The following is a 27,420-nucleotide window of genomic DNA, read 5'->3' on the forward strand; positions in this document are numbered from 1 at the left end:
GATGAGGAGGAGGGCATATCCCGGAGGGTGCGGGTCCTTAATGATGGATCGTTCCTGTTCTCACTAACATTAAGTGCAAGGTTGTTAACCGCTCAACCAACCGACCCATTAAATCCTACACGCCTCCCCTAACGCCAGCAACAGAGGTATTGCCCTGATTTTTTATAGATGGCATTTGAGCTGTTATTGGTCAAAGTTCAACCGTCCCCTCTCATTTGCAGCGGCACGGCTCACTCTCGGACTCATCCCCACCCCTCAGCCTGATTCCATTGTCAGTTTCTGGTATAACTTTGCGCCTGGAATGAGCTGGCAAGTACAAAATGGGCTGAATGGCCTGCAGTTCAGCACCATTCTGTGATTCGATGTTTTTCTTCTCTCATGAATAAGGAGGCAATGCTCCCGGTGTTGTTCGCCCAACAGCGAGGTGTCCTTGCTAATCTGAATTGAATCTAATTGCTTTCAAAGACTTGTGTTTCACTCTGGGCATCACCACTCCTCTACTTCAGCACTTAACAAATAACTTTGTGCATTTCTGTTTGTGCTCCAAAATGTTTCGCCAGACAACATTTTAAAACTAAACTCTTGCTACAGTCCACCGGCACTGCACCGATGGACCGACAAAAACTAATTCGGTGACGTGTCCTGAGCGTCTACACTCCGCCTCTTATTCTGTCCATCCCACAAAACGATTGGCGGAGAGGGTAAGAAACCCCGCGTGTGATTTGCGGCGCTGTCCAGAGTTTGGCGTCGATTGGCTAATCATAAGTGTCAATCAAAGCAAAGGCGATGGCCTCACGTCTGATGTCCTCTTACGTCTGGCAGTAAAACAGAAATACTCATCTCTGATTGGGCAATATGGCCTGTCTGTCATACCGAGGACGGGGCAGCAGTGTTGGTTACGCCCCTCCGCACCACACGCACGCCGACCGGCCGACGGGAGCAGAAAGGCCGTTTCCGATTGGCTCGACGACCCAAGCGGCCTCACCTGGCGTAGGCGGCCCTCCCCCCGCTGCGCGCACAGCGATTGGGCGTAAATGGACGGAGGAGGGCGGTGATTGGCTGAAGGGGTTGGCAATCAGCGGCTGCGGGTGGGGGAAGCGGGCGGCGGCGGCGACGGAAAACCGGGGGGCCGAGTTCGGGTGGCCAAGGAATCGGGGGCCCTGAGGCCATGTCGGTCTTGACCCGCAGGTCGCGACGGGCCGAGCCGGCGGCCCGGGACGCCGAGCGCTGGCGGGACGGGCCGGACGACGAGGAGCGGCAGCAGGTCGAGCAGCTGGAGGACGAGGAGGATCCGGGCGACGCCAAGGAGCTGCGGCTGACGCTCATGGAGGAAGTGCTGCTGCTCGGCATCAAGGACCGGGAGGTCAGGCCGCTGCTCGCCGCGCTGGGTGGTGGGTGGGTCGGGGGTAGAGGTACAGACATCGGGCCTTCATGGAAAACAGGGCGGTGGGTACCCGGATCTCCAAGGCGATCGGGCCGTGAGCCACTGGGTCTCCGGGTTAGGCCACTGGATTCCCGCGACGAGAGGACCGGGCCTGCCTGGAGTTCGGGGAGTTGTAGTGGATCTCCAGGCAGATCCTGGATCCCCCTGGTGCGCCGGGTGGGCCACTGAAATCTCGACGCAGAGTGGCCACCAGATCTCAGTGGATGTCAGGCCTGTTGGGCCTCTGGATGGCCAGGTAGCCAGCTTGGTTTCCATGGAGATCAGGGCCGGAGTTGCTCACTGGTTCTCCACTGGGATAGCTGTGGGCGGACAGCTGCATTTCTGGTCTCCACGGAGGTCAGGCCAGTGGGCCACCAGATCTCTGTGGAGATCAGAGAAAGGTTTGCTGCTGGATGTCCGTTTAGATCGGGGCAGTGACCTGTTGGAGATTGGGTTGGCGGGAGACTGGGTGCCCATGGAGATTGGATGATCAGGAGGTCCACTGGATCTCCCTGGAGATCAGGACACTGGGCCTTTGGTGATCAGGTGAGTTGGACCACCAGATGTCCTAGGTATCAGTGGAGATCAGGGCAAGGTTTGGCTGCTGGAGATCAGGGTGTAGTCCACTGATCTCACCGGAAATCCCTAATTTCTCATAGAGGAATACAGATAATTTTGATTCTATTCCACTAGATCCACTAGGGTTAATTAGCGATCTTGTCGTGAGAGGCCCCTTGGGTAAGAGTGACCATAATATGGTGGAATTCTTCATTAAGATGGAGAGTGAGATAGTTAATTCAGAAACAAAGGTTCTGAACTTAAAAGAGGGGTAACTTTGAAGGTATGAGACATGAATTAGCTAAGATAGACTGGCAAATGACACTTAAAGGATTGACGGTGGATATGCAATGGCAAGCATTTAAGGATTGCATGGATGAACTACAACAATTGTTCATCCCAGTTTGGCAAAAGAATAAATCAAGGAAGGTAGTGCACCCGTGGCTGACAAGAGAAATTAGGGATAGTATCAATTCCAAAGAAGAAGCATACAAATTAGCCAGAGAAAGTGGCTCACCTGAGGACTGGGAGAAATTCAGAGTTCAGCAGAGGAGGACAAAGGGCTTAATTAGGAAGGGGAAAAAAGATTATGACAGAAAACTGGCAGGGAACATAAAAGCAGACTGTAAAAGCTTTTATAGATATGTAAAAAGGAAAAGACTGGTAAAGACAAATGTAGGTCCCCTACAGACAGAAACAGGTGAATTGATTATGGGGAGCAAGGACATAGCAGACCAATTGAATAATTACTTTGGTCCTGTCTTCACTAAGGAGGACATAAATAATCTTCCAGAAATAGTAAGGGACAGAGGGTCCAGTGAGATGGAGGAACTGAGCGAAATACATGTTAGTAGGGAAGTGGTGTTAGGTAAATTGAAGGCAGATAAATCCCCAGGGCCAGATGGTCTGCATCCTAGAGTGCTTAAGGAAGTAGCCCAAGAAATAGTGGATGCATTAGTGATAATTTTTCAAAACTCGTTAGATTCTGGACTAGTTCCTGAGGATTGGAGATGGCTAATGTAACCCCACTTTTTAAAAAAGGAGGGAGAGAGAAACCGGGGAATTATAGACCGGTTAGCCTAACGTCGGTGGTGGGGAAACTGCTGGAGTCAGTTATCAAGGATGTGATAACAGCACATTTGGAAAGCGGTGAAATCATCGGACAAAGTCAGCATGGATTTGTGAAAGGAAAATCATGTCTGACGAATCTCATAGAATTTTTTGTGGATGTAACTAGTAGAGTGGATAGGGGAGAACCAGTGGATGTGGTATATTTGGATTTTCAAAAGGCTTTTGACAAGGTCCCACACAGGAGATTAGTGTGCAAACTTAAAGCACACGGTATTGGGGGTAAGGAATTGATGTGGATAGAGAATTGGTTAGCAGACAGGAAGCAAAGAGTGGGAATAAACGGGACCTTTTCAGAATGGCAGGCAGTGACTAGTGGGGTACCGCAAGGCTCAGTGCTGGGACCCCAGTTGTTTACAATATATATTAATGACTTGGATGAGGGAATTAAATGCAGCATCTCCAAGTTTGCGGATGACACAAAGCTGGGCGGCAGTGTTAGCTGTGAGGAGGATGCTAAGAGGATGCAGGGTGACTTGGATAGGTTGGGTGAGTGGGCAAATTCATGGCAGATGCAATTTAATGTGGATAAATGTGAAGTTATCCACTTTGGTGGCAAAAATAGGAAAACAGATTATTATCTGAATGGTGGCCGATTAGGAAAAGGGGAGGTGCAACGAGACCTGGGTGTCATTATACACCAGTCATTGAAAGTGGGCATGCAGGTACAGCAGGCGGTGAAAAAGGCGAATGGTATGCTGGCATTTATAGCGAGAGGATTCGAGTACAGGAGCAGGGAGATACTACTGCAGTTGTACAAGGCCTTGGTGAGACCACACCTGGAGTATTGTGTGAAGTTTTGGTCCCCTAATCTGAGGAAAGACATCCTTGCCATAGAGGGAGTACAAAGAAGGTTCACCAGATTGATTCCTGGGATGGCAGGACTTTCATATGAAGAAAGACTGGATGAACTGGGCTTGTACTCGTTGGAATTTAGAAGATTGAGGGGGGATCTGATTGAAACGTATAAAATCCTAAAGGGATTGGACAGGCTAGATGCAGGAAGATTGTTCCCGATGTTGGGAAAGTCCAGAACGAGGGGTCACAGTTTGAGGATAAAGGGGAAGCCTTTTAGGACCGAGACGAGGAAAAACTTCTTTCACACAGAGAGTGGTGAATCTGTGGAATTCTCTGCCACAGGAAACAGTTGAGGCCAGTTCATTGGCTATATTTAAGAGGGAGTTAGATATGGCCCTTGTGGCTAAAGGGATCAGGGGGTATGGAGGGAAGGCTGGTGCAGGGTTCTGAGTTGGATGATCAGCCATGATCATAATAAATGGCGGTGCAGGCTCGAAGGGCCGAATGGCCTACTCCTGCACCTATTTTCTATGTTTCTATGTTTCTATCCCATGGTGTGCCATATAGGTTACTTGCTGGTGTGAACAGCTTCACATTTGTCACAGCAGTCAGACTATTCAGTTGCTATTGGAGTGGCCTTCGGGGCACTGCATCCTGTAGGGTGTGGTCGTGAAATATCTGGAGTATGAGGCATAGATGTACAGAATCATCCCTTTGTTGTTGGCCGGAGATGGCTGGGTGCATACTGTGGGTGTGCTAATCTCTCTCTGTCTGTGAAGGGAATGGATATGTCTGGTCAGATCAGATTTATTTATTTATCACATGTATGTGGAAACATACAGTGAAAGGCATTATTTGCGTTAACAGTCAAAGGCATACTGGTTAGTAGGTCAATTGGTCATCATAAGTCGTTCTGTGATTAGGTTAGTAATGTTAAATATGTGGGTTGCTGGATGGTGCAGAGAGCCTTTGTATCTCTAAAATTTTTTTAATTTACACGATCTAAGGATGTGCTGGGGGTAGCCTGCAAATGTTGCCAACGTAGCACGTCCACGACGCTCACAGAACAACACTAGCAGCAACAGAGCAACAGCAAAACACACCCCTTCCACTACTCGCCCACACAGACAGCTCTCCAGCCCCAAGACAGGCTGCCTCTGGGCCTTCAGCCTCCAGACACATAGATAGTTAGAAATACCAACCGTGTCAGGCAGCTTCTGTGGAAAGGGGAACAGTTATCGTTACGGGAGCTGAGAACCTTTCCCAATACTGAATATTGCAGTTCCTCTTTATGTTTCAAAGTAATGGAATCATCTCCGACCACCACGTCCATTTGTTCATGACCCGACCATTGGCTTCCAGTCCACCATTGTCAGTGACGCCCCCACCCCCTTCAATCATCTGCCCCTTGTCTCACCTCTGTGTTCCCCTCTCAGTAGCATCAGGGCAAAAATTCGGCCTCCATTCCTTTGCTGACAATATTTACGGTGGCATGGGGGGTTAGTGAAATGCTTCTCAGTGCCAACTGTAAGATTGGGGTTCAGTTCTTGCTGGTGTCGGTAAGGAGTTTGCACATGGGTGTCCTTGGGTGCTTTGGTTTCCTCCCTCATTCCACAGACACCAGTTAGGGTGAATCAGTCCTGGGCACGTTATGTTGGTTTCGGCCGCACCGCTCTTCCAGGCCTGTATGCCATTGACCTCACTACTCCTCCTCCTCTCTGCCATCAGGTCGACCAATTTTCACCCCCGTAATCCCTACCTGAGCCTCCCACTGATGAAGCCCTCATCCATGGCTTTGTTAATTCTAGAGTACAATTTTCTGGCACCCTCCCTGCCCTCTGTAAACACCAGCTCATGCTAAGGCCTGGCTTGTTCCCTCTTCCTTTCCAGTCCTGAGGAGGGGTCTTGGCCCAGTACGTCGACTGTTTATTCCCCTCCATAGATGCTGCCTGACCTGCTGAGTTCCTCCAGCATTTTCTGTCTCTTGCATCTTGGATTTCCAGCATCTGAAGAATCTCTTGTTCGTCCAAAGATCTGCTGCCTGAGGTCCTAAGAATCGGAATCAAAATCACGTTTATTATCACTGCTTTGTGGCAGTAGTAGAGTGTAATACCTAGACAGAGTTACTGTAAGCTATGGTAAGAAATGTAAAAAAAATTAGTGCAAAAGGAGACTAAAGTCGTGTTCATGGGTTCATGGACGATTCAGATGGAGGGGAAGAAGCTCAAAGTAATGCATTGAGTGTGTGTCTTCAGGCTCCTGTACCTCCTCCCTGATGTTAGTGATGCCCTGGGTGCTGGGGGTCCTTAATGTTGGATGTTGCCTTCTCGAGGCATCACTCTTTGAAGATGTCCTAGATGATGGGGAGGTTTGTGCTCAGGGAAACCTAACACTTCCAGAGTCCCATTCACGCAGCTAAGCAATTCCGAAAATCCTCAGGCTAGTTTTCAAATTTCCTTCCTCCCTGCCTCTCTCCTGTCTTTGCATCCATAGCCTATTCCTGCTCCATGAATCCCAAATCTCTGCGTTCCCTGAACTCTGGCAGTGGGTGGTCAAACCTGCAGCTGGAGGGATCCCGAGCACTGGAGTTCCCTCTCGAAACCTCAGAGCACTGGAGTTCCCTCTCTAAACCTCAGAGCACTGGAGTTCCCTCTCTAAACCTCAGAGCACTGGAGTTCTCTCTCTAAACCTCAGAGCCTCTCCCTCTTCCTCGAAAACAGCCCCGAGTTTCGGGCTGAGCCTAGTGTTCAAGTTTGTTGCCGAAGTAAATTTGTTATCAAAGTACATACAGTATATGTCACCAGGGCCTGATTAAGCTAGTGCGGGGTCTGTTGCATATGTTATAAAGGGGCCCTAAATTTAAAAAATGCACATAAGTATTAAAACATAAATAATTTACTTGCATAGTAAAGTAATTCAATTTTTTCATTTGCTATACAGCCAGATAATACGACAAATGTCTGACACTTCAGTAATAGTATTACTTACGTGCAGGTATCAATTTCAAATGTCAAAAGTAACAAACTACAATTTAAAAGTTAGATTTTCTAGATTTAGCATGAGCAAATTCGTTGATGATACTGGAAATGTCTATTTCACGCAGAAGTTCAAGTTCATGTTCAATCTGTTTTGACTCATGGTACTCTTTAGTTCATTTTTAATCCTTTTCCATTTTGAAAATGAGCAGTTGGTAACCATGAGTGACAAATAGATGCACAAGGCATTTTATACATTTGGAAAACATGACTCCAAAGAATGGTCAGTTATCAAACGGTACAACTGTAACTCTACGAGGTCTTGTTTGGCGCCAATATGAGAAGCAAGATCAGTTTTCAACAGTTCAGTAAACTGCACAAATTCTTCATTAAAACTTTCTTCCTGATCTTCAGGATATGATTTAATAAGATTTGATGACCTCTTTACGATCCCTTCAGGTGTAAACGACTGTAACTGATGAAGGAATCCAAAAGCACCGTTCACCTATAGATAAGCTTTCTGCCTTGTTGACAGGGCAGAAAGCAAGCTGTCAATTATGGCAAGAAATGTTCGGCTTTTAAACCTCTGAGAAGGTGTTTGAGGTTCAACAAGTGGGTCGAGAGTGCTGGAACCTCTGAAATCATCATACGCACGATTTTGCTTGTGTTTTCTTCGAGTTTCCTGTTGATAATCTTCGCACTTAGTCAGATCCTTGGCTTTTTGCTCAGTGTCTGAAAAAGTAGACCACATAGCTTGAATATATCCATGCAAGGATTCATAGAGTGCACAAGCTGTGTTCAAGTCTTGGCCAGAAGATTGCAAAGAAGCACTGGTCATTTGAAAGTGCTGTAATACTTGATCCCACAATATGACCATTATTCCTGTTTCCAACTTCATCATGGTTGAAAGTAGTCCACGAGCCTGTTGTTGACACTCTGCCTTCTGATCATTGTTATTTGAAATGTCATCCAAGACTTGTTTTATTGCAGAAAAGCTTTTGTTGCATCTGCACGAGCTGACCACCTGGTATCTGACATTCTTTTCACGATGGGCAAATGAGCACCACCATCAGATAATGCAGCAGAAAGGAGATCCCACCGATAAGTAGAAGCAGAAAAAAATGTGTACAGGCTTTCTACAAATTGAAAGAAAATTAATGCTTCTTGGCAACTTTCAGCAGCACATTTTCCAACCAAATTTAGTGAATGTGCAAAACATGGAATGTAATCCACAAACTCATTCAGCTCTTTAATTCCTGCTTGTAAGCCACTATACTTGCCACTCATGTTGCTGGCATTGTCATAACTTTGACCACGGCAGTCTTTTATATCAATGTCATTTTCCATTAAAAAGTCAAGTAAACTTTGAGCGAGCTGTTCAGCACAATGACCTTCCATATCCAAAAACTTCACAAATCTTTCAGCTGGTCCAGACAGCAAAACATAGCGCACAAAGTCAGCTGGTCCACATTAGATAAATCTGTAGTAGAATCTAATGAAACAGAATAATACTTGTATTTCTTCACTTCACCGATAATGTGATGCAGTATGCTGGATCCAATCAGATTGATGAATTCCTCACATGTTGTTTTAGATAGGTATGATTTATGTCCCCTTCCTTGGTTTGCATGAGCATTTATACCACGACACAGCAAGGAGCCAACACACGCCTGCACACACATGCTGTACCATGCAGCATGCAGCTCCCCCGACATGAAAACAACAGCGTTGCCAGATCGTCGTCGTTGTGGCGTGGATGAAATTACAGAGCGTTGCGTTACCGGTAGATACAAAGCATTTTCTTTATTCGACAAAACAAGGTTACAGCAGGCGGAGACCCCTGGCAGAACAGGTCTAACCGCCTTGTGATTGAGGCTCGATATTTATTTCCTAAACACAAAGGACAGTTCACAGTTACAAGTACAGACAAATTCTTTGAAGTTTTCACCTCTTTTGATTAAATTCATTCTACCAGCACCAGTATGCCTAAGCTGGCGTTCATGGCCTTTAGGAAAGCAAGTTAAAATCCATAATACATTATTTGGTATGTTACATGCTAACTTAGAGGACAATTCGTATTCAAAAAGCATAGATATGGTGTCTTTGCAACTACCTGTAAACTGAGCATTCTTGTCTCAGAGGCACCAGAGATGCATTGTTACAAATGAAACTGGGTTCAGAGCTCTTAGGAAACGCATTGTTATGAACTCAGTCAGTACTTTGTCAAAGAACAGAAGACTGAAGTCATTTATTTAAGTGTAAATGAATCGTCTACCCAGAACTCACTCTAACAGTTGTGAGAATACGGCGAGATGCCGATTTCACCAGACTGCAGCTTGCAAGCATTTAGTGCGGCTGGGGCCCGTAGCGTATGCTACTTTTGCTACTAGGTTAATCTGGCCCTGTATGTCACCATATGCTACCTTGAGATTTGTTTTCTTGCAGGCATTTAGAGGAAAGTTTAAAAAAAATGCAATAGAACTTAAGAAAACCTAGGCAAGTGAAGATCAATAAAGAACCAATGTGCAAAAGAAGGCAAATTGAGCAAGTGAGAACAAAATAATATCGAGAGCATGAGTTGTAAAGAGGCCTTGAAAGTGAGTCCTTAGAGTGTGGAGTCAGTTCTTCACCACCCTATCCACATGAGATTCCACCTTCAGGGAACTATGCACCATTATTCCTAGATCCCTCTGTTCTACTGTATTCTTCAATGCCCTACCATTTACCATGTATGTCCTATTTTGATTAGTCCTACCGAAATGTAGCACCTCACATTAATCAGCATTAAACTCCATCTGCCATCTTTCAGCCCACTCTTCTAACTGGCCTAAATCTCTCTGCAAGCTTTGAAAACCTACTTCATTATCCACAACGCCACCTATCTTAGTATCATCTGCATACATACTAATCCAATTTACCACCCCATCATCCAGATCAATAATATATATGACAAACACCATTGGACCCAGTACAGATCCCTGAGGCACACCACTAGACATAGGTCTCCAATCTGACACACAGTTATCCAGCACTACTCTCTGGCGTCTCCCATCCAGCCACTGCTGAATCCATTTTACTACTTCGATATTAATGCCTAACGATTGAACCTTTGAGTATAGGAATTGGGATGTAATGCTGAAATTGTATAAGGCATTGGTGAGGCCAAATCTGGAGTATTGTGTACAGTTCTGGTCACCGAATTATAGAAAAGATGTCAACAAAATTGAGAGAGTACAGAGGAGATTTACTAAAATGTTGCCTGGGTTTCATCTCCTAAGTTACCGAGAAAGGTTGAACAAGTTGGGTCTTTATTCTTTGGAGCGTAGGAGGTTGAGGGGGGACTTGATAGAGGTGTTTAAAATTATTAGGGGGATTGATAGAGTTGACGTGGATAGGCTTTTTCCATTGAGAGTGGGGAAGATTCAAACAAGAGGACATGAGTTGAGAGTTAAAGGGCAAAAGTTTAGGGGTAACATGAGGGGGAACTTCTTTACTCAGAGGGTGGTAGCTGTGTGGAACGAGCTTCCAGCAGAAGTGGTTGAGGCAGGTTCGATATCGTTGTTTAAAGTTAAACTGGATAGATATATGGACAGGAAAGGAATGGAGGGTTATGGGCTGAGTGCAGGCCGGTGGGACTAGGTGAGAGTAAGAGTTTGGCACAGACTAGAAGGGCCGAGATGGCCTGTTTCCGTGCTGTAATTGTTATATGGTTATATACACAGGATTAAATGTTGTGAAAGTTAGCTTTCTGCAGCAGCTGACAGTACATTACAGACATGACAAACATGATGACATAAACTTTATTAACATAAATTATACACACCTTGCAGAATAAAACACAAGTTGTACATAACAACATCGAAAGGCCTGGATAGAGCGGATATAGTGAGGAGGTTTCCATCTGTAAGAGAGTCTGGGATCTGAAAACACAGCCTCAGAGTAAAGAGGAGGTGAGGGTGGTGAATCTGTGGAATTCATTGCTGGAGATGGCTGTAGAGGGCAAGTCACTCGGTGTATTGGAGCAGAGGTTGACGGGTTGAGATTGGGTTAGGAGAGAAGGTGGGTGAATGAAGTGGAGAAAAAAATTGCAACTGTTGAATGGTGAAGCACACTCAATGGCCAACAGGTCTAGTTTTGCTCCTGTATCTATGGATCCCAAACTGCCTGCCTTATATCATCTTTCTAGGCAGTTGTCAAATACTGTACTTGTCCTTTAAAACCCTTGTCCCCCAGTTACCAAGCTTCCCGGCACAGGGTTACACGAGAGTGTAGTGGTTTACAGTGCCAATAATGGAGGTTCAGTTCCTGCGGCTGTCTGTAAGGAGTTTGGAGTTGTACATTCTCCCCATGGTAGTGTGGGTTTTCTCCCGATGGTCCAGAACCCTTCCCCACCAAAAACGTACTGTTAGGGTCAGTGAGTTGTGGGCAATAGACAATAGGTGCAGGAATAGGCCATTCGGCCCTTTGAGCCAGCACCGCCATTCTCTGTGATCATGGCTGATCATCTACAATCAGTATCCAGTTCCTAATAGACAGTAGACAATAGGTGCAGGAGTAACAGGCATGCCATGTTGGCACCAAAAGCATGCCAACACTTGTGGGCTGCCCCCAGCACATCCTCAGACTGTGTTAGCCATGTGATAAATCAACCTAATCTTTATTTAATGGGAGGCCATGATAAAATCCCCAGAATCAGAATCAGGTTTAACTTCACTGTCATATGTCATAAAATTCGTTGTTTTGCAGAAATAAGTAATGTTTTTAAAAAAAACTATGAATTATGCACACACACACACACACACACACACACACACACACACACACATGTATAGTGGTTTACAGTACAGGCAACCCAGGTTCAATTCCTGCCTCTGTAAGAAGTTTGTACGTTCTCCCTGTGACCGCGTGGGTTTCCTCCGGGTGCTCCAGTTTCCTCCCGCAGTTGAAAGGTGTACCAGTCGGTAGGTTAATTGGTCGTTGTACATTGTCCTGTGATTAGGCTGGGGTTAAACGGGGGGATCGCTGGGCATTTTGACTCAAAGGGCTGGAGGAGCCTGTTCCATGCCCCCATGCCAATAAATAAATAAATTAAATTAAATCGTGCAAAAAGAGATCAAAAACAAAATGAAATACTGAGGCAGTGTTTGTGGGTTCATTGTCCCTTCAGAAATCTGATGGCAGGGGGGAAGAAGCTGTTCCTGAATCATTGAGTGTGTGTCTTCAGGCTCCTGTACCCCCTCCTCGATGGCAGCATTGAGAGGAATTTTGTCCATCTAAACAAAATTGCAATGATTAACATCATGTATACGGGAGCTCACTGAGTAGAAATTGGCCAGTACGTTTCATACAACCGTAACTGTACTTCATTATGGGGTTGATAAGGAAGGTCTGGAGGAAGTATTTTCTTGCATTCCACAGGCTCCTTCCTCAGCCACATTTAGGCCCAGTAAATGTTTGCTGCTGTGCCACATGCCAGATCCTTGCCAATGCAAACAGAGTCTGCCTCTGTTCACTTGGCCCTCTTCCAATCCCATGCTTCAGCCGAAAAGAATCTCTTCACACCTACCCAGGCACTCGAACTCCAAACAAGAACTGGTCTTTTACAAGAGAATTGCTTCGGCTGGCTTTCAAGGCATGCTGCAAATATTTTTTTTTAAAAGATCTTTGCTGAACAGATCCACAGACAGTGCCTGAGGTGGTGACGTTCCTAACACTTTTGTTACTTATGGGTTTCCAATGTCTGCAGTCCTTTCCTTTCATTGTGGTGGCTTTTTCAGAGTGGCTGGCCACGACTAAAGCATACACCAGGAACTGTACTTGAGCTAACACCCCTCGCCCTGCTGCTGCTCAGCTGACTTACAGTCCAGTGTCTTGTTCTCTCCAGTAAGGGCTCCAGTCTAGCTCCATGGTGGCTCTGCTGTCCAATGTGTGGCAATGGGTATTGGTATTGCTTTGTTATTATCACACATGACCCATTCAGCCCATCAAGTTTCTTCTGCCGTTCGATCACAGCTGATTTATTTTCCCTCTCATCCCTGGTACTGGTGGAGATGGGTTTGCCATGTATAACACCGGGGTACGGTACCGGTGGGGACGGGTCTGTCACTGTATAGCACCGGGGTACGGTACCGGTGGGGACGGGTCTGTCACTGTATAGCACCGGGGTACGGTACCGGTGGGGACGGGTCTGTCACTGTATAGCACCGGGGTACGGTACCGGTGGGGACGGGTCTGTCACTGTACAGCACCGGGGTACGGTACCGGTGGGGACGGGTCTGTCACTGTACAGCACCGGGGTACGGTACCGGTGGGGACGGGTCTGTCACTGTACAGCACCGGGGTACGGTACCGGTGGGGACGGGTCTGTCACTGTACAGCACCGGGGTACGGTACCGGTGGGGACGGGTCTGTCACTGTACAGCACCGGGGTACGGTACCGGTGGGGACGGGTCTGTCACTGTACAGCACCGGGGTACGGTACCGGTGGGGACGGGTCTGTCACTGTACAGCACCGGGGTACGGTACCGGTGGGGACGGGTCTGTCACTGTACAGCACCGGGGTACGGTACCGGTGGGGACGGGTCTGTCACTGTACAACACCGGGGTACAGTACCGGTGGGGACGGGTCTGTCACTATATAATACTGGTGTTTATAACCATCTTTGCCCTTGCGTTGGAGTTCTGTGAATCTCTTTTTAGAAGGTTGTGTTTTCTCGATTTTAGTCAGGACAAAGCACTGATGTGGTTTCAGTTCCACCTGATGTTGTATATTTCCTACTCTCACACTCTCAGGATCTGTCCATTATCTGACAGGACTTTCATTCTTACAGTGAAACTCTGATGATCTGCCATCCAGTAGTTTGGATATCCTGATAGTTTGGCGTCTCGCTCGCTGACACGAGACGTGGGTCCGGAGTGCAAGGGGGATGTGTATCTGGCGCCGCATTCCAGAACATCTGGGATCAGGAGCACAGCTACGTTTGTGGCCGGGTGCAGAGCCCAGAACACTTCTATGTTTCCTGCTCCCTTTAAACTCGCTCCTGTAACTGGAACGTTGCAGGTTTTTAAGACTACCTTATTTGTCATGTGTACATCAGAACAATGAAATGTGTTGTTTGTGTCAACAACCTGAGGATGTGATGGGGGTAGCCCACTCGTGTTGCCATTCTTCTGGCATCAGCTCAGCATGCCCACAACTCACTAACCCTAACCCTGGCCCGTGTGGCTTTGGAATGGGGGGGGGGACCCCTGAGGAAATGCAGGCGGTGACAGGGAGAACACACAAACAATCTCCATACAGACAATGGCAGGAATTGGACCCTGGTCACTGGCACTGTAAAGCGTTGTGCTAATGGTTATGTTCACAAAATTGCATAACTTGCAAAAACTAATTAGAAATGATGTTTATGGGTGTGAATAAAATAATGCTCCAGAAAATCTGTGACCAAAGGTGCTGGGTTATCGGAGTTTGTGCAAGGGCTTGGTGTCCAGGTGCACTGACCTCAGATTCAAATTCACGTTTATTGTCATCTGACCGTATGTATCCACAGAACATGGATCACACAAGCATACATCACAAAATATTTCCACAAATAAGTTTATAAATTATAATTCAAAATGCATGTGGTGTACAGTACAGGTGAACTCCAACCTGGTGACAAGATCTGGGTGGTGGCAGGGTGTTCATTACTACTGTCAGCCCGGGGGAAGAAACTGTTACCCAGTCTGGCAGTCCTGTTCCTGACGCTCCTGTACCCCCTTCTCCATGGTAGTGGGATCCCCAACGATGCTCTGGGCTGTTGGTCTACAGTGCTCCCAGTAAGTATCTCAAAGAGGGGGGAAGGAGACCCTGGTGATCCCCTGGGCAGTTTTTACTCTCCACTGTAGGGTCTTGCAGTCCAGTGCTTTGCAGCTTCCGTACCACACAGTGATGCAGCCAGACGGGACAGTCTGCGTGGCGCTCCTGTAGAAAGTTTTTGTAATGGGGATAGGGAGTCTTGCATCCTCACCCCTTTGAACTTCTTGTCAGCCCCAGCTCCTGTCTCTCAGCCACTGCAACCTGTTGAACCAGCCGAAGCTGGTTTGCCTAGTTTCACAAACAGGAGAAAATCTGCAGGTGTGGAAATCCAAGCAACACGCACAAAATACTGGAGGAACTCAGCGGGCCAGGCAGCATCTATTGAAAAGTCTCAGTCCAAAGATAGACTGTGCGCTCTTTTCCATCGATGCTGCCTGGCCTGCTGAGTTCTCCAGTATTCTGTGTGTGTTGCTGGCCTGCAGTTCTGCCCGCTTCAGTTGTGAATTATCGAGAGGCGCTCCACACCCTAGCCCAAGGGAAGTGGTGTCACAGTCTGAAAGTGGGGCATTACGTTGGTCCCCACCCACATGCCAAGCTGAACAAACAGGTGGCAACACCATAAAGGAAGTTGTTTAGTGAGCAACACACACAACATGTTGAAGGAACTGAGAAGGAGAGGAGTACACAATCGATGTTTCCTGCTCTTTATGCGTTGACTGCCTCTTTTCACTCACCGTCACCTTTCTGTGGTTCCCCTCCTTCCCTTTCTCCCATGGTCCATCGCCTTCTCTCGTCAGATTTCTTCTTCTTTAGCCCCTTGCCTCTTTCACCGATTACTTCCCGCCTTCTTTTACCCTCCTCCCCCTCCCACCCACCTACCTGCTCCCTCAGCTGGTCTCACCTATCACCTGCCAGCTTGCACTCCTTCCCTTCTCCCCCACCTTATCCTGGTTTCTGCCCCCTTCCTTCCCGGTTCTAATGAAAGGTCTGGACCCAAGATGTCGACTGTTAATTCCCCTCCATGGATGCTGCCTGACCTGCTGAGTTCCACAGCTTAGGAGTGTAGTTAAAAAAACAGCTGACGTGTGAAGGAGATTGCTTAAGTTTACGAGACAGACAGAAGAAGCCAGGTCATTGGGTAAATTTGAGAAGGTGGATAGGCTGTTCATTAATCAGGGTGTGAACGTTACAGGGAGGCGGCAGAAGAGTGGGTTTGAGAAGGAAATGGATCAGTCATGATGAAATGGGAAAGCAGCCTCAATGGGCTGGACGGCCAGGTTCTCCTGCTATGTCTTATGGACTGAGAGCTCAGGCTGGATTGTAAAACAAAGATGATTCTATGATGTACTATGGACCCAGACCATTAAGGGCTTTAAAAGGGACCAATGAGACATTTTCGTAGCAAGGTACTGGGATACCAGAGGATTTTGGTGTACAAGCCCAGGGTTTTCTGAAAGTGACAACACAGGTAGGGAAGGCAGTGAAAAAGGTGCACAGGATATGTACCGTCATTATAACATTAGAACAGGGAAGTTACATTACATTGGTCAAGGCAGAGTTGGGGTACTGAGGCTGGAATCCAAAACACTGTAAAGGCAGGAAACTCGCACCACAGCAAAGTGCTGGTCAGTATTGATTGTATTCAATAATAAGCATAAGTACAGTGAGCCGGAGGGACTGGCCTATCTACTCTCTGTCTGTATGCCTCTTTACTTGTGGAGCTGAAAGCTTGTAGTTGAGCCCATATCAAATATGACCAGATCAGTTCTGAGAGGCTGCAGGCAAGATTAGATTAGATTAGATTCGTTTGTCATGTATGCTGAAACGTCGGCAGCCTACACAGTGCAAGGGTCTGCTGAGAGCAGCCCGCAAGTGCAGCCACACTTCCAGCATTGTCGTAGCTCACCCATAACGTTACTGCCCCTAACCCATACGCTTTGGCAATGTAGGAGGAAACGCACTCCCTACAGACAGCAGTGGGCATTGAACCCCAGTGGGCGATCACTGCTACTGCAGTGCGGTGCTAACCGTTGCACTGTCATGCTGCACGAAGGTCCGGCGTATCTCGGACTGAGAGTATTCGGAGGCTCACTCCTTTGGCCGGTGGATTTCTGTGTGTGAATAGAGGGATGTGGAGATTCAACTCCTTTGTCTGTATCTCAGGGAAGTGATGTTAAAACAAGACCAACCCAAGCAGGGAGCCCGTAAGCTGTTGTTTGTGTTGTGGCTTATCTTACCAGATCTTCTGAACAAGTGGCTCCTACACAAGCTGTACATTTTGAGTTTGCTAAGAGCAGCTGTGAGCAGACTTTTTTTAAATGTTTGCGTAAGGACTGCCTGCGGGAAGATACAGTAAAGAGATCCTGATGCAGTTATTGAAGGTGTGGACTGGTGTGATTATGATCTTACAGGTATTAGGAAGAGGTCCATTCGGTTAATGTAATAGGTTCCTTTTCTCACATTCACGTTCAGCCCACTAAGTCTCTGCTGCACCTCGTTCCCTCGTTGTTTACCCCTATAACCCATTGTACCAACATTGCCAGATTGAGTCGAGCTGATAAAGTTGTTAACAAGGCACGTGGTGTATTTGCCTACGTTAGTCGATGGATTCAGTTGAAGAGCTGTGAAGTAATGTTGCAGCTCTATAAAACTCTAGTTAGACCACGCTGGGAGTACTGTGTTCACTTTTGTAGAAGCTTTGGAGAGGGTGCAGAGGAGATTTACCAGGATGCTAAACACAGGGGATTCTGCAGATGCTGGAAATACAGAGCAAACACACACAAAATGCTGGAGGAACTCAGCAGGTCAGGCAGCATCTATGGAAATGATTAAACAGTCGACATTTCGGGCTGAGACCCTTCTTCAGAACTCACCAGGATGCTGCCTGGATTATAGAGAGTGTGTCTTATGAGGAAAGGTTGAGCAAACTAGGGCTTTTTTCCTTTGGAGTGAAGGAGGGTGAGAGGTGAATTGATAGAGGTATACAAGGTGATCAGAGGCCGAGGCACAGATAGAGTAGACAGCCAGAGACTTTTCCCCAGGGAGAAAATTGCTAATACAAGGGGCATAAGTTAAGGGGGAATATCAGGGGTAAGTTTTTACACAAAGTGGTGACTGCATGGAACTCCCTCCCAGGGGTGGTGGTACAGGAGACACGTCGGGGATGTTCTTAGATAGGCAGATGGAGGCGAGGAAAATGGAGGGCTATGCAGGAGGGAAGGGTTAGATTGATCTTAGAGGAGGTTAAAAGGTCAGAACCACATTGTGGGCCGAAGGGCCTGTAGTTGGGGGGGGTGTGGGGTGTGGTGGTTGGAGGTAACCTACTGCCAATTGACCCACTAATCCTCACTTCTTCAGTATGTGAGAGGGAACAGGAACAGAGTGGGGCGAACCGCCAAAGTCACAGGAACATGGAAACCCGACGCATACAACACATAGAGGCTTAAACCTGCAGTCACTGAAGATGTGAGGCAGCTGCAGCAGTGTTGTAATCATCCACCTCCTTGTCCTCAAAACTTGTACCGCTCCCTTTTTAACCTTTGCTCATTATTGTTCCTACGTTCAGTTTCAGCACATCTTATCTGAATTATCCTTTGTCCCTGCACTCATTCTTGGCTCAGAAGTCTAACTGCTTTTCTCTAAAGCACAGGGGTAACCCTGGCATAGCAAGTAGCACTTCACTAACACAGTAGTGTAGCAGCCAGCTATTGGGGTTCAAATCCTGTCACTGTAAGGAGTTTGCATGTTCTCCCCATGACCATGTGGGCTTTCTCCGGGGTGCTCCGCTTTCCTCCCACGTTCCGGAAAGGTATGGGTCAGGATCACTAAGTTGTGGGCATTTTGCGTTGGTGCCACTGGAAAAATGGTGACATTTGCAGGCATCCCCAGCACATCCTCTGCCTGTTGGTCACTAACACAAAGAACTCATTTCTCTGTACACTTGACAAATAAAGCTAATGTTTAGATCTTTAGTGGTGTTGGTGGTGTTGTAGATAGTGTAGAGGATTGTCAAAGATTGCAGAGAGACATTGATAAGATGCAGAAGTGGCAGATGGAGTTCAACACGGAGAAGTATGAGGTGGTACACTTTGGAAGGACAAACTCCAAGGCAGAGTACAAAGTAAATGGCAGGATACTTAGTAGTGTGGAGGGGCAGAGGGATCTGGGGGTGCATGTCCACAGATCCCTGAAAGTTGCCTCACAGGTGGATAGGGTAGTTAAGAAAGCTTATGGGGTGTTAGCTTTCATAAGTCGAGGGATAGAGTTTAAGAGTCACGATGTAATGATGCAGCTCTATAAAACTCTGGTTAGGCCACACTTGGAGTACTGTGTCCAGTTCTGGTCACCTCACTATAGGAAGGATGTGGAAGCATTGGAAAGGGTACAGAGGAGATTTACCAGGATGCTGCCTGGTTTAGAAAGTATGCATTATGATCAGAGATTAAGGGAGCTAAGGCTTTACTCTTTGGAGAGAAGGAGGATGAGAGGAGACATGATAGATGTGTACAAGATAATAATAGGAATAGATAGAGTGGATAGCCAGCGCCTCTTCCCCAGGGCACCACTGCTCAATACAAGAGGACATGGCTTTAAGGTAAGGGGTGGGAAGTTCAAGGGGGATATTAGAGGAAGGTTTTTCACTCAGAGAGTGGTTGGTGCGTGGAATGCACTGCCTGAGTCAGTGGTGGAGGCAGATACACTAGTGAAGTTTAAGAGACTACTAGACAGGTATATGGAGGAATCTAAGGTGGGGGCTTATATGGGAGGCAGGGTTTGAGGGTCGGCACAACATAGTGGGTCGAAGGGCCTGTACTGTGCTGTACTATTCTATGTTCTATGTTTAGTCTTGACTTGTTTGTCAGATCCACAGAAATAAACAACTGCTTCTCCCCCAGGGGATTTATATAACCCCTCCTATTTGCTCAGGTTTGTAAACGGGGCTGCTAACGGTTAAAAAAAACTCGTCTACCCGTCTTAACTTAACCCTTTATTGCAGCTGGCCAACAGCTCACTCCCCACCATACCTCCCACCCTATTACTGCTCAGCTCCACAACCCCTGTGGTAAAGAGTGAAACTTGTCTTCAGAGTTATGAAATTGTGGTGTAAGTTCCTATATATATATATATATATATATATATATATATATATGTGTGTGTGTGTATATATGTGTATGTGTGTGTGTGTGTATGTGTGTGTGTGTATATGTGTGTGTGTATATATATGTGTGTGTATGTGTATATATATATATATCTCCTCCCTCCCCCTCTATCTCTCTCTCTCCCCCCCAACTTTCTGATTAACTTTCCATCTTTCTTCCATCTCTCTCTCTCCTCCCCCATCTCTCTTTTTCATTCTCTCCCCATCTGTCACTCTTGCACCCGCTCTCCTTGTCTCTGTGATGTGAGCCCACTGATTTGCTCTGCCTGCTCTCTCCCTCAGGGCTACACCTCGTTCTGGAATGACTGCATCTCTGCCGGCCTGCGGGGCTGCATCCTGGTGGAGCTGGCGTTGAGGGGGCGCATCCAGCTGGAGCCCGTCACCATGCGCCGCAAGAGCCTGTTGAATCGCAAGGTGAGTGCTGGGATCAGGCCTGAAGCCGGGACAGGGCAGCAGCGACCACGGGCAGCCCCTTCGGGGTGAAACTTCTCTGTTGCCTTTGTGCATTTTATCTATAAAGTGCATTCCAGTGGTTTAGAAAGTGTATGGAGTGCTGGCCTTCATTAGTCTGAGGATTCAGTTCAAGAGGCCACAAAGTAATGTTGGAGCTCTATATAGCCTTTTATAGGCACCCGTTAGCCTCATGAGAGCATGGATCTGCACCTTGGAAGGTTTCCAGGGCGCAGGCTGGGCAAGGTTGTATGGAAGACCAGCAGTTGCCCATGCTGCAAGTCTCCCCTCTCCACGACACCAATGTTGTCCAAAGGAAATGGCAGAGCAGACTCGATGGGCCGAATGGCCGACTTCTGTTCCTTGTCTTATGGTCTTATGGAAGGGCACTAGGGCCGATACAGCTTGGCACCGGTGTCATCGCAGAGCAATGTGTGGTTAAGTGCCTTGCTCAAGGACACCACGCAGTGTCTCGGCTGGGGCTCGAACTCACGACCTTCAGATCACTAGACCAAGGTCTTAACCACTTGGCCATGCGCCAACACAGCTCTATAAAACACTGGTTAGACCACACTTGGGAGTATTGTTTTCAGTTCTGATTGCCTCACTGTAGGATGGATGTGGAAACCTCAGATAGGAAGCAGGAAGGACTTAACTGAATTAGAGAACATGCCACATGTGGAAACATTGCGCGACCTAGGACTTTGGAGCGAAAGAGAATAGAGGCAACTGGATATAGGTGTATAAGATGAGGCAGAGATTGAATGGACAGCCAGTGCATTTTTCCTAGGGTGGCAAATGCTGATACCAGATGTTATCTTTCTAACGTGTGTGGAGGAAGGTCAGAGATAGGGTGTTTTTGTTCTGCAGTTTACTCAAACTAATCCCCTCCTCTTATCTCCCCTCCACTTTTGTTTCAGGTCCTCTTCAAGTCCGATGCCCCAACTGGCGATGTCCTCTTGGACGAAGCCTTGAGACACATCAAAGCCACCGAACCCCCCGAGACAGTCCAGAGTTGGATCGAGCTGCTCACAGGTATTCGTCCTGCCCACGGGCTTCGGCGGGGTAGCTGCGCTGGGAGCAGGCGAGGGTGGGGAGATCGGGGCCTTGTGACACCACTGAATCCCTCTGGTGATCAGTCCTCCTGCCCTCTGACCCCAGGATCAACAGCATTCCCTCCTGTACGAGAGTAGACCTTCGTTCACTGTCTGCCAAACTAGGGATCTAGTGAAATGAGGCAGTAGTTTTATCCTCTGTGCCATCCCATGTTTTCATCACCCCTCTCTTCTACCTCAGGCTCCCAGTTTGGACGTCTATAAGTTCTGGAAGAAGAATCAGGTCTTTCAGTCCCTCTGGTGCTCTACCGTTCGATCATGGCTGATTTACTTCCCTCCTCTACCCTTCTCCACGTAACATTTGACTTTCTGACCAATCTGGTATTTATCTTATCATCTTGTGCATCTTTATCAAGTCACCTCTCAACCTCCCTTCACTCCAAAGAGAAAAGCTCTAGCTCACTCCAACTATCCGCATTAAGACGTGTTCTCTAATTTAGGCAGCGCCCTCTCTAAAGCTTCCATATAATTTCTATAATGAGGTAACCGTATCTGAACACAGTAGTCCAGGTGTGGTCTTAACCAGAGTTTTATAAGGCTCCAACATCACCTCATGGCTCTTGAACACAATACCCCAACTAATGAAGGTCAACCTTAGAGTTGTAGGAGACTACAGCACAGAAACAGGCACTTGGGCTCACCTAGTCTGGCTGAACTACAAGTCTGCCTGTTATCCCATTGGCATGGACCATAGTCCTCCTGGCCATGTACCTGTCCAAATTTTTCTTAAGTGTTGAGGCCAACACATCATAACCACCCTATTAACCTGTGTGGCAACTTTGAGCAATCAGTGGTCTTGGACCCGAGAATCCCTCTGTTTCTCAACTGCTCCGAATCCTGCCGTTAATCACGTATTCTGCCACTGCTCTACCTTGATCAAATCTTGTGATTACAGTCACAAGAATGCGGTGAGGAGGAGATGTGTCATCTCCTAACAACACGCAAGGCTGGAGAGAAGTTTGACGACTGGATTTGAATGGTTTGATGTGGTCAAGGTCAACCATAGATGTTGAGTCCCAGCTGTCCACGTGATACGCAAACCAGGGCAGTACGATGTGGGGAGCAAGCTGTTGCCCGTGTAGCAGGCTCCCCCTCTGCACACAGCTGATGAACCCAAAGGAACGGCAGAGACCGATACAGTTTGGCACCGGTGGCGTCGCAGGAGTTGCTAGTCAGCATTGAACTCAACGTGGGACTGCTACAGGGACTACAGGGGCTGGATTTTTTTCTCGGGGTTTACTCCCGAAGCCCGGCAGCAGGCGTTTGAGAGCTTTCCTTCTGGATGAGCCGCCAGCCACGGCTGATGAGCCCCATCTGCCCGAAGCGACTGGTTTTAAGGTGCCAGTAACCCGCATTCGTCCCTTCTCCTGTCAGTAGAAACAATTCCGCTAAGCCACACGTGAAGTTCATGAGCTGGACTCGGTTGTCGGAGGCTACCTGAGACACATGCCATTGTGAGCATTTAATAGGTCGTGGGAGCTTATCGCCACTACCTCGCTCAGCTACAACAACCTACAGGAACCTTGAAGGGTTCAGATAAACATCGTAACTGATTGCAGCACAAGGTTGCCATCTGAAAGGCGGACGATTTGTGATTAACTTGGACTTCAGGAAGCAACTGTGTAAATAGTTGATGATTAAAACAGAGTTGCAAGGTAATAAGGAGCAGCATTATGGGACTGACTGGCTTGTTAAGCGCTGGATACAGGGAACGTGATTCCTCTGGCTGACCAGCTGGCCTCACCTCTCAGAACAAGTGATGAGATTTCTTCACCGGAACCTTTGGAAGTTTGCATCCCGGAGAGCTGCTCCCACGATGATAAATGTCTGGATGTTACGGGTCAGGGTTAACTAGGATGACAGGGCTAAGGTACATCAGCTGCCTTCGCAGTGAAGTGGGATGAGTGCTACAACTGCCCAGTTACACTAACTGCTACACTACCAAGCCGCTCTAATTTAAACAGCAATTAAATACAGAACTGAACAAATTCCTCCTGCCTACACAATGTCCCTATCCCTCCATTGTCCATCTAAGAGCCTCTTAAACACATCTATTGTATCTACACCACCACAACCTCTGCCCCTGCAGTGCAGTGCAGGCACCTGCTGTGCTGTGTGTTCTTAAACAAAACACTTGCTCTGGTCTTCTCCTTTGCTCATCTCCTCTCATACGTGCCCTCTGGTATTAGACATGTTAACCCGAGGGAGAAAGATACGAGCTGCCTACTCTTGTAACCTTATGAACCTTTTACTTCACCCAATTGCTCCAAATGTTGGCACCTGTAGTCTCTTTTGTCTCCCACCAAATCCCCTCCTTGGCTCTAGGGAGGATGTGGAAGCTTTAGATTATGAAGACACGCAGTTCTCTTATTGTCATTTAGTAATGCATGCATTAAGAAATGATACAATATTTCCTCCAGTATGATACCACAAAACACAGGACAGACCAAGACTGAAAAAACTGACAAAACCACATAATTGTAACATATAGTTACAACAGTGCAACAATACCATAACTTGATGAAGAAGTCCATGAGCACAGTAAAGTTCAAAGTCTCTCAAATGTCCCACATCTCACGCAGACGGGAGAAGGAAGAAAAACTCTCCCTGCCATGCCGACCACAGTCCGACTCAGAGTCGTCCGAAAACTTCGAGCCTCCGATCAGCTCTCCGATAAGCTCTCTGATACTGAGTACCAAGCACCATCTCTGTCCGAACGATACGACCTCAATCTCGGTCGCCAGCAGCAGACAAAGCCGGGGGTTTTGGGGCCTTCCCTCCGGAAGATTCTCGATCGCCCAGTAACAGTGGCAGTGAGCCTGCTTTTCAGAAATTTCTCCAGATGTTCTTCTGTGCTTTCACGTCTGTCTCCATCAAATCAGAATTGTCCACAGCCCCTATTTAACGGATACGATATCATTTTTACCGGGGGGCTGCGCATGCACGGTGCGCTGCTATCTCCTCCTCCCGCCATTAGAGAGGACGTAGAGGAGATTTACCAGGAGACTGCCTGGATTAGAGAGCATGTCTTGAGGATAGGATGAGTGAGCTTGGGCTGAAGAAAGATGAGAGGTTATTTGATAGAGGTGTACAAGATGATAAGAGGCATAGAGTGGACAGCCAGCACCCTTTTTCCAGGGTGACAATGGCTAATACCTGACGACATCCTTTTAGGCTGAATGGAGGAAAGTTTCAGGGAGATGTCAGACATTTTTTTTACCGAAGTAAGTGCTTGGCTGATACGTTAGGGACATTCCAGAGACTGTGGTTCGAATGTAACTTCTAAGAGAAGTTTGGACAAGAGTGGTGCGGAGGGTTCTGGTGCCAATACGGGTTGACGGGCTAGGCAGATTAACGTTTCAGTATGGACTAGATAGGCTGAAGGGCCTGTTTGTGATACTCAGTAACTCTTAGAGGGGCATGTGAAGGGTTATGGCCTTTGCAAGAGGGAAAGGCAGAGAAATGGTGAGTAGTTTATATATCATGTTGTGCTGTATGTTCTAATTCTGTTGCCCTCTTTTACCCTTTGTCCCTCCTGATCCATTTTGCCCTGGGACCAGGCGAGACATGGAACCCCCTCAAGCTGAACTACCAGATCCGCAATGTGCGCGAGCGCTTGGCCAAGAGCCTGGTGGAGAAGGGGGTGCTGACCACCGAGAAGCAGAACTTCCTGCTCTTCGACATGACCACCCACCCGGTCACCAACGACACGCTGAAGCAGCGGCTCATCAAGAAGCTGCAGGACGCTTTCCTAGACAAGTGGGTGAAGGAGCCCCAGCGCATGGACAAGCGGCTGCTGGCCCTCATCCTGCTGGCCCACAACTCGGACGTTTTGGAGAACGCCTTCGTGCCGCTGCAGGACGAGCAGTACGAGTTGGCCACCTGCCGGTCGCGGGAGCTGCTGGAGCTCAACCCAGACGTGGAGTGCGCCAAGTCGAGCAGTGGCCAGATGATCTGGGCTGTAATGGCAGCCTTTACCAAGTAATGCCCAGATCCTTTATTTTCATTTGACCAATGAAAACTCTGTTTGAGGGAACAATCTAATGGTATGGTGTTTCTCTTCCCGCCCCCCCCCCCAAACCTTCTTATCACTTCCCCTCTTGTGTGCACCCTGCCTCGGTAAGAGTGTGTCTCTGTGTGCAATAGGGTGCTGGTAGCTCTTGGGAATGGGCCAGGGTGTACCTTGGTGGATTTATTCTCCCTTCTGCCTTGCAATCTCGTCCGCCCCCATCCCCAATCCTTTTTAGGCCACTCGATCACCCAAGATGTGGGGAAGGGGGTTGGTGGAAGAATCCAAGGAAGCAGGAAGCTTGGATTGGATTGGTGGTGGTCAAGGAGTGCTGCCATGTTGGATCGGTGCAGTGGATTATTCCGGCCTCTGGGTGGCGCTGCTGCTTACTCAGAACCTTGGCGCCACCTCTTGGCGATAGTAGGTAGTACTTAAGGGACAACCTATTTTGTGAAGGAGGGGAGGTCTAATCTCTTGCCCTGTGATTAGTGAGTTGCACTTTTATTTTAGGTCCCATTTCCCCCACCTCCCGACGAACTCCCAACATGGCCCCCGACCTTGTTTTCTTACGAGTGTTCCCACCATGATGCCTCTGTTCTTGATGTGAATCAAGATGGTCTGTGCCCCAATCTGTTATAGAAGACAGCTCCTCTACCGCTACCCCAGGGATCAGTGGTTATTAATTACAGCATCCTCCCCTGGGGGAGCTAACACACAAACCTGACCAACAGTGGGGGAGTAGGTTGAGGTGGGATGTTTTGGAGAGGGTGGGTGACTACACCTGCGTGCTCTCCTTCCCCGCTTCCACTGTGAAAAGTTATGAGGGCCACCATCGTGGCCTTTACCAAGTAACACCCACGTAAGATCCATCCACCTTGTATCTTCCAAAGTTCCCCACCATCGAATGCCTTCTCTGTGTGCCATATCGGTCAGCTCAGTGACAGAAAAGCAGTGTGCTACAGGACACCCAAATGCCCCGTCCCCACCAACTGCATTGCCCTCCACTCTCCCTCCTATCCCAGTGTGAGCTCTCCATTGTTATAGATGCTGTTGGGCGTTGTCCCTGACTCCAGATAAAGGCGCTGCCTTGAGTTTGGGGATTAATATAACTTCTTTATCTAATTTCTGTTGAAAGGGAACGTACTGTTTCACAGGTAATCAGCCGCGTTCTAAATTATGTCCGCAATCCACCTGAATTAATTCCCTCTAGTTTGCCAATTGAAGCGCCTAACTGGTGGTGACATTGGAGCTCTTGGGAACGGGATGGGGTGTGACCTGACGCCCTGCTGAATTTATTCCCCCTCCCACCTCACAAATCCACTCACCCCCCACTCAATCCTGTCAGGGTTATGTGGGGGGAGAGTAGTGGAGCGGGGGAAGGATCTGAGGGATTAGGGGGCTCGGACTGGATGGGTGGCGGTCAAGGAGTGCTGCCATGTTGGGCTGGATGGCCGCGATGGTTTATTTTGGCCTCAGGGTGGTGCTCGTAAGCCGATGTTCGCCCAGCATCTTAGCGCCACCCCTCAGTGGGAGTCCATCATTACAGGCTGCTCTCCTGCCAGGGCTGATTCCTTCCCTCTTCCATGCACGTCCTCCTAGGTGGGTCACTCCCTCTCCCACCTCCATGTAGGCGACGGGCATGGAGAACCAGCTATGTCCCCTAGCCGAAGTTCAAGGTGAAAGGTTAGTGAGGATCAGTTCCAAATTAGCAACAAGGAATTCTCCCCAGCCTGTGCTGGTCAGTCAGGAGAGGGGCTGCTGTCGCCTTGCTTCTCAGAGCTTGGGCCAGTCCCAGTCGTGTCCCCAAGCAGGGAGTGGGAAGGTTAATTAAATCCAACTCTCGAGTCTTTTGAGGCCCAGCCCAGTCCACTGTCCACGAGCCCTCTTAAATGTGACATCGGTAATCTTTGTTAGGTCAGTGATTCAGTTGAATTTCTTTATTTTCAGCTCTATGTAATCAATGAATCTGTAAAATAAATTTAAAACTAGTTTAACAAAAAAACAGGGC

At 47.8% G+C, this 27,420-nt stretch overlaps 1 protein-coding gene across 1 annotated transcript; it reads left to right on the forward strand.

Moving 5' to 3' along the window:
- Nucleotides 1–1,075: 1,075 nt before the first annotated feature.
- LOC134343045 (Golgi phosphoprotein 3-like) lies at nt 1,076–27,420 on the forward strand. Its single transcript, XM_063041881.1, has 4 exons — nt 1,076–1,363; nt 20,121–20,252; nt 21,209–21,323; nt 24,964–27,420. The coding sequence occupies exons 1-4, from the start codon at nt 1,169–1,171 to the stop codon at nt 25,386–25,388; spliced, it is 867 nt and encodes a 288-aa protein (XP_062897951.1). The 5' UTR covers nt 1,076–1,168; the 3' UTR covers nt 25,389–27,420.

Source organism: Mobula hypostoma, chromosome 2, assembly GCF_963921235.1.
Source record: "Mobula hypostoma chromosome 2, sMobHyp1.1, whole genome shotgun sequence".
Lineage (NCBI taxonomy): Eukaryota > Metazoa > Chordata > Chondrichthyes > Myliobatiformes > Myliobatidae > Mobula > Mobula hypostoma.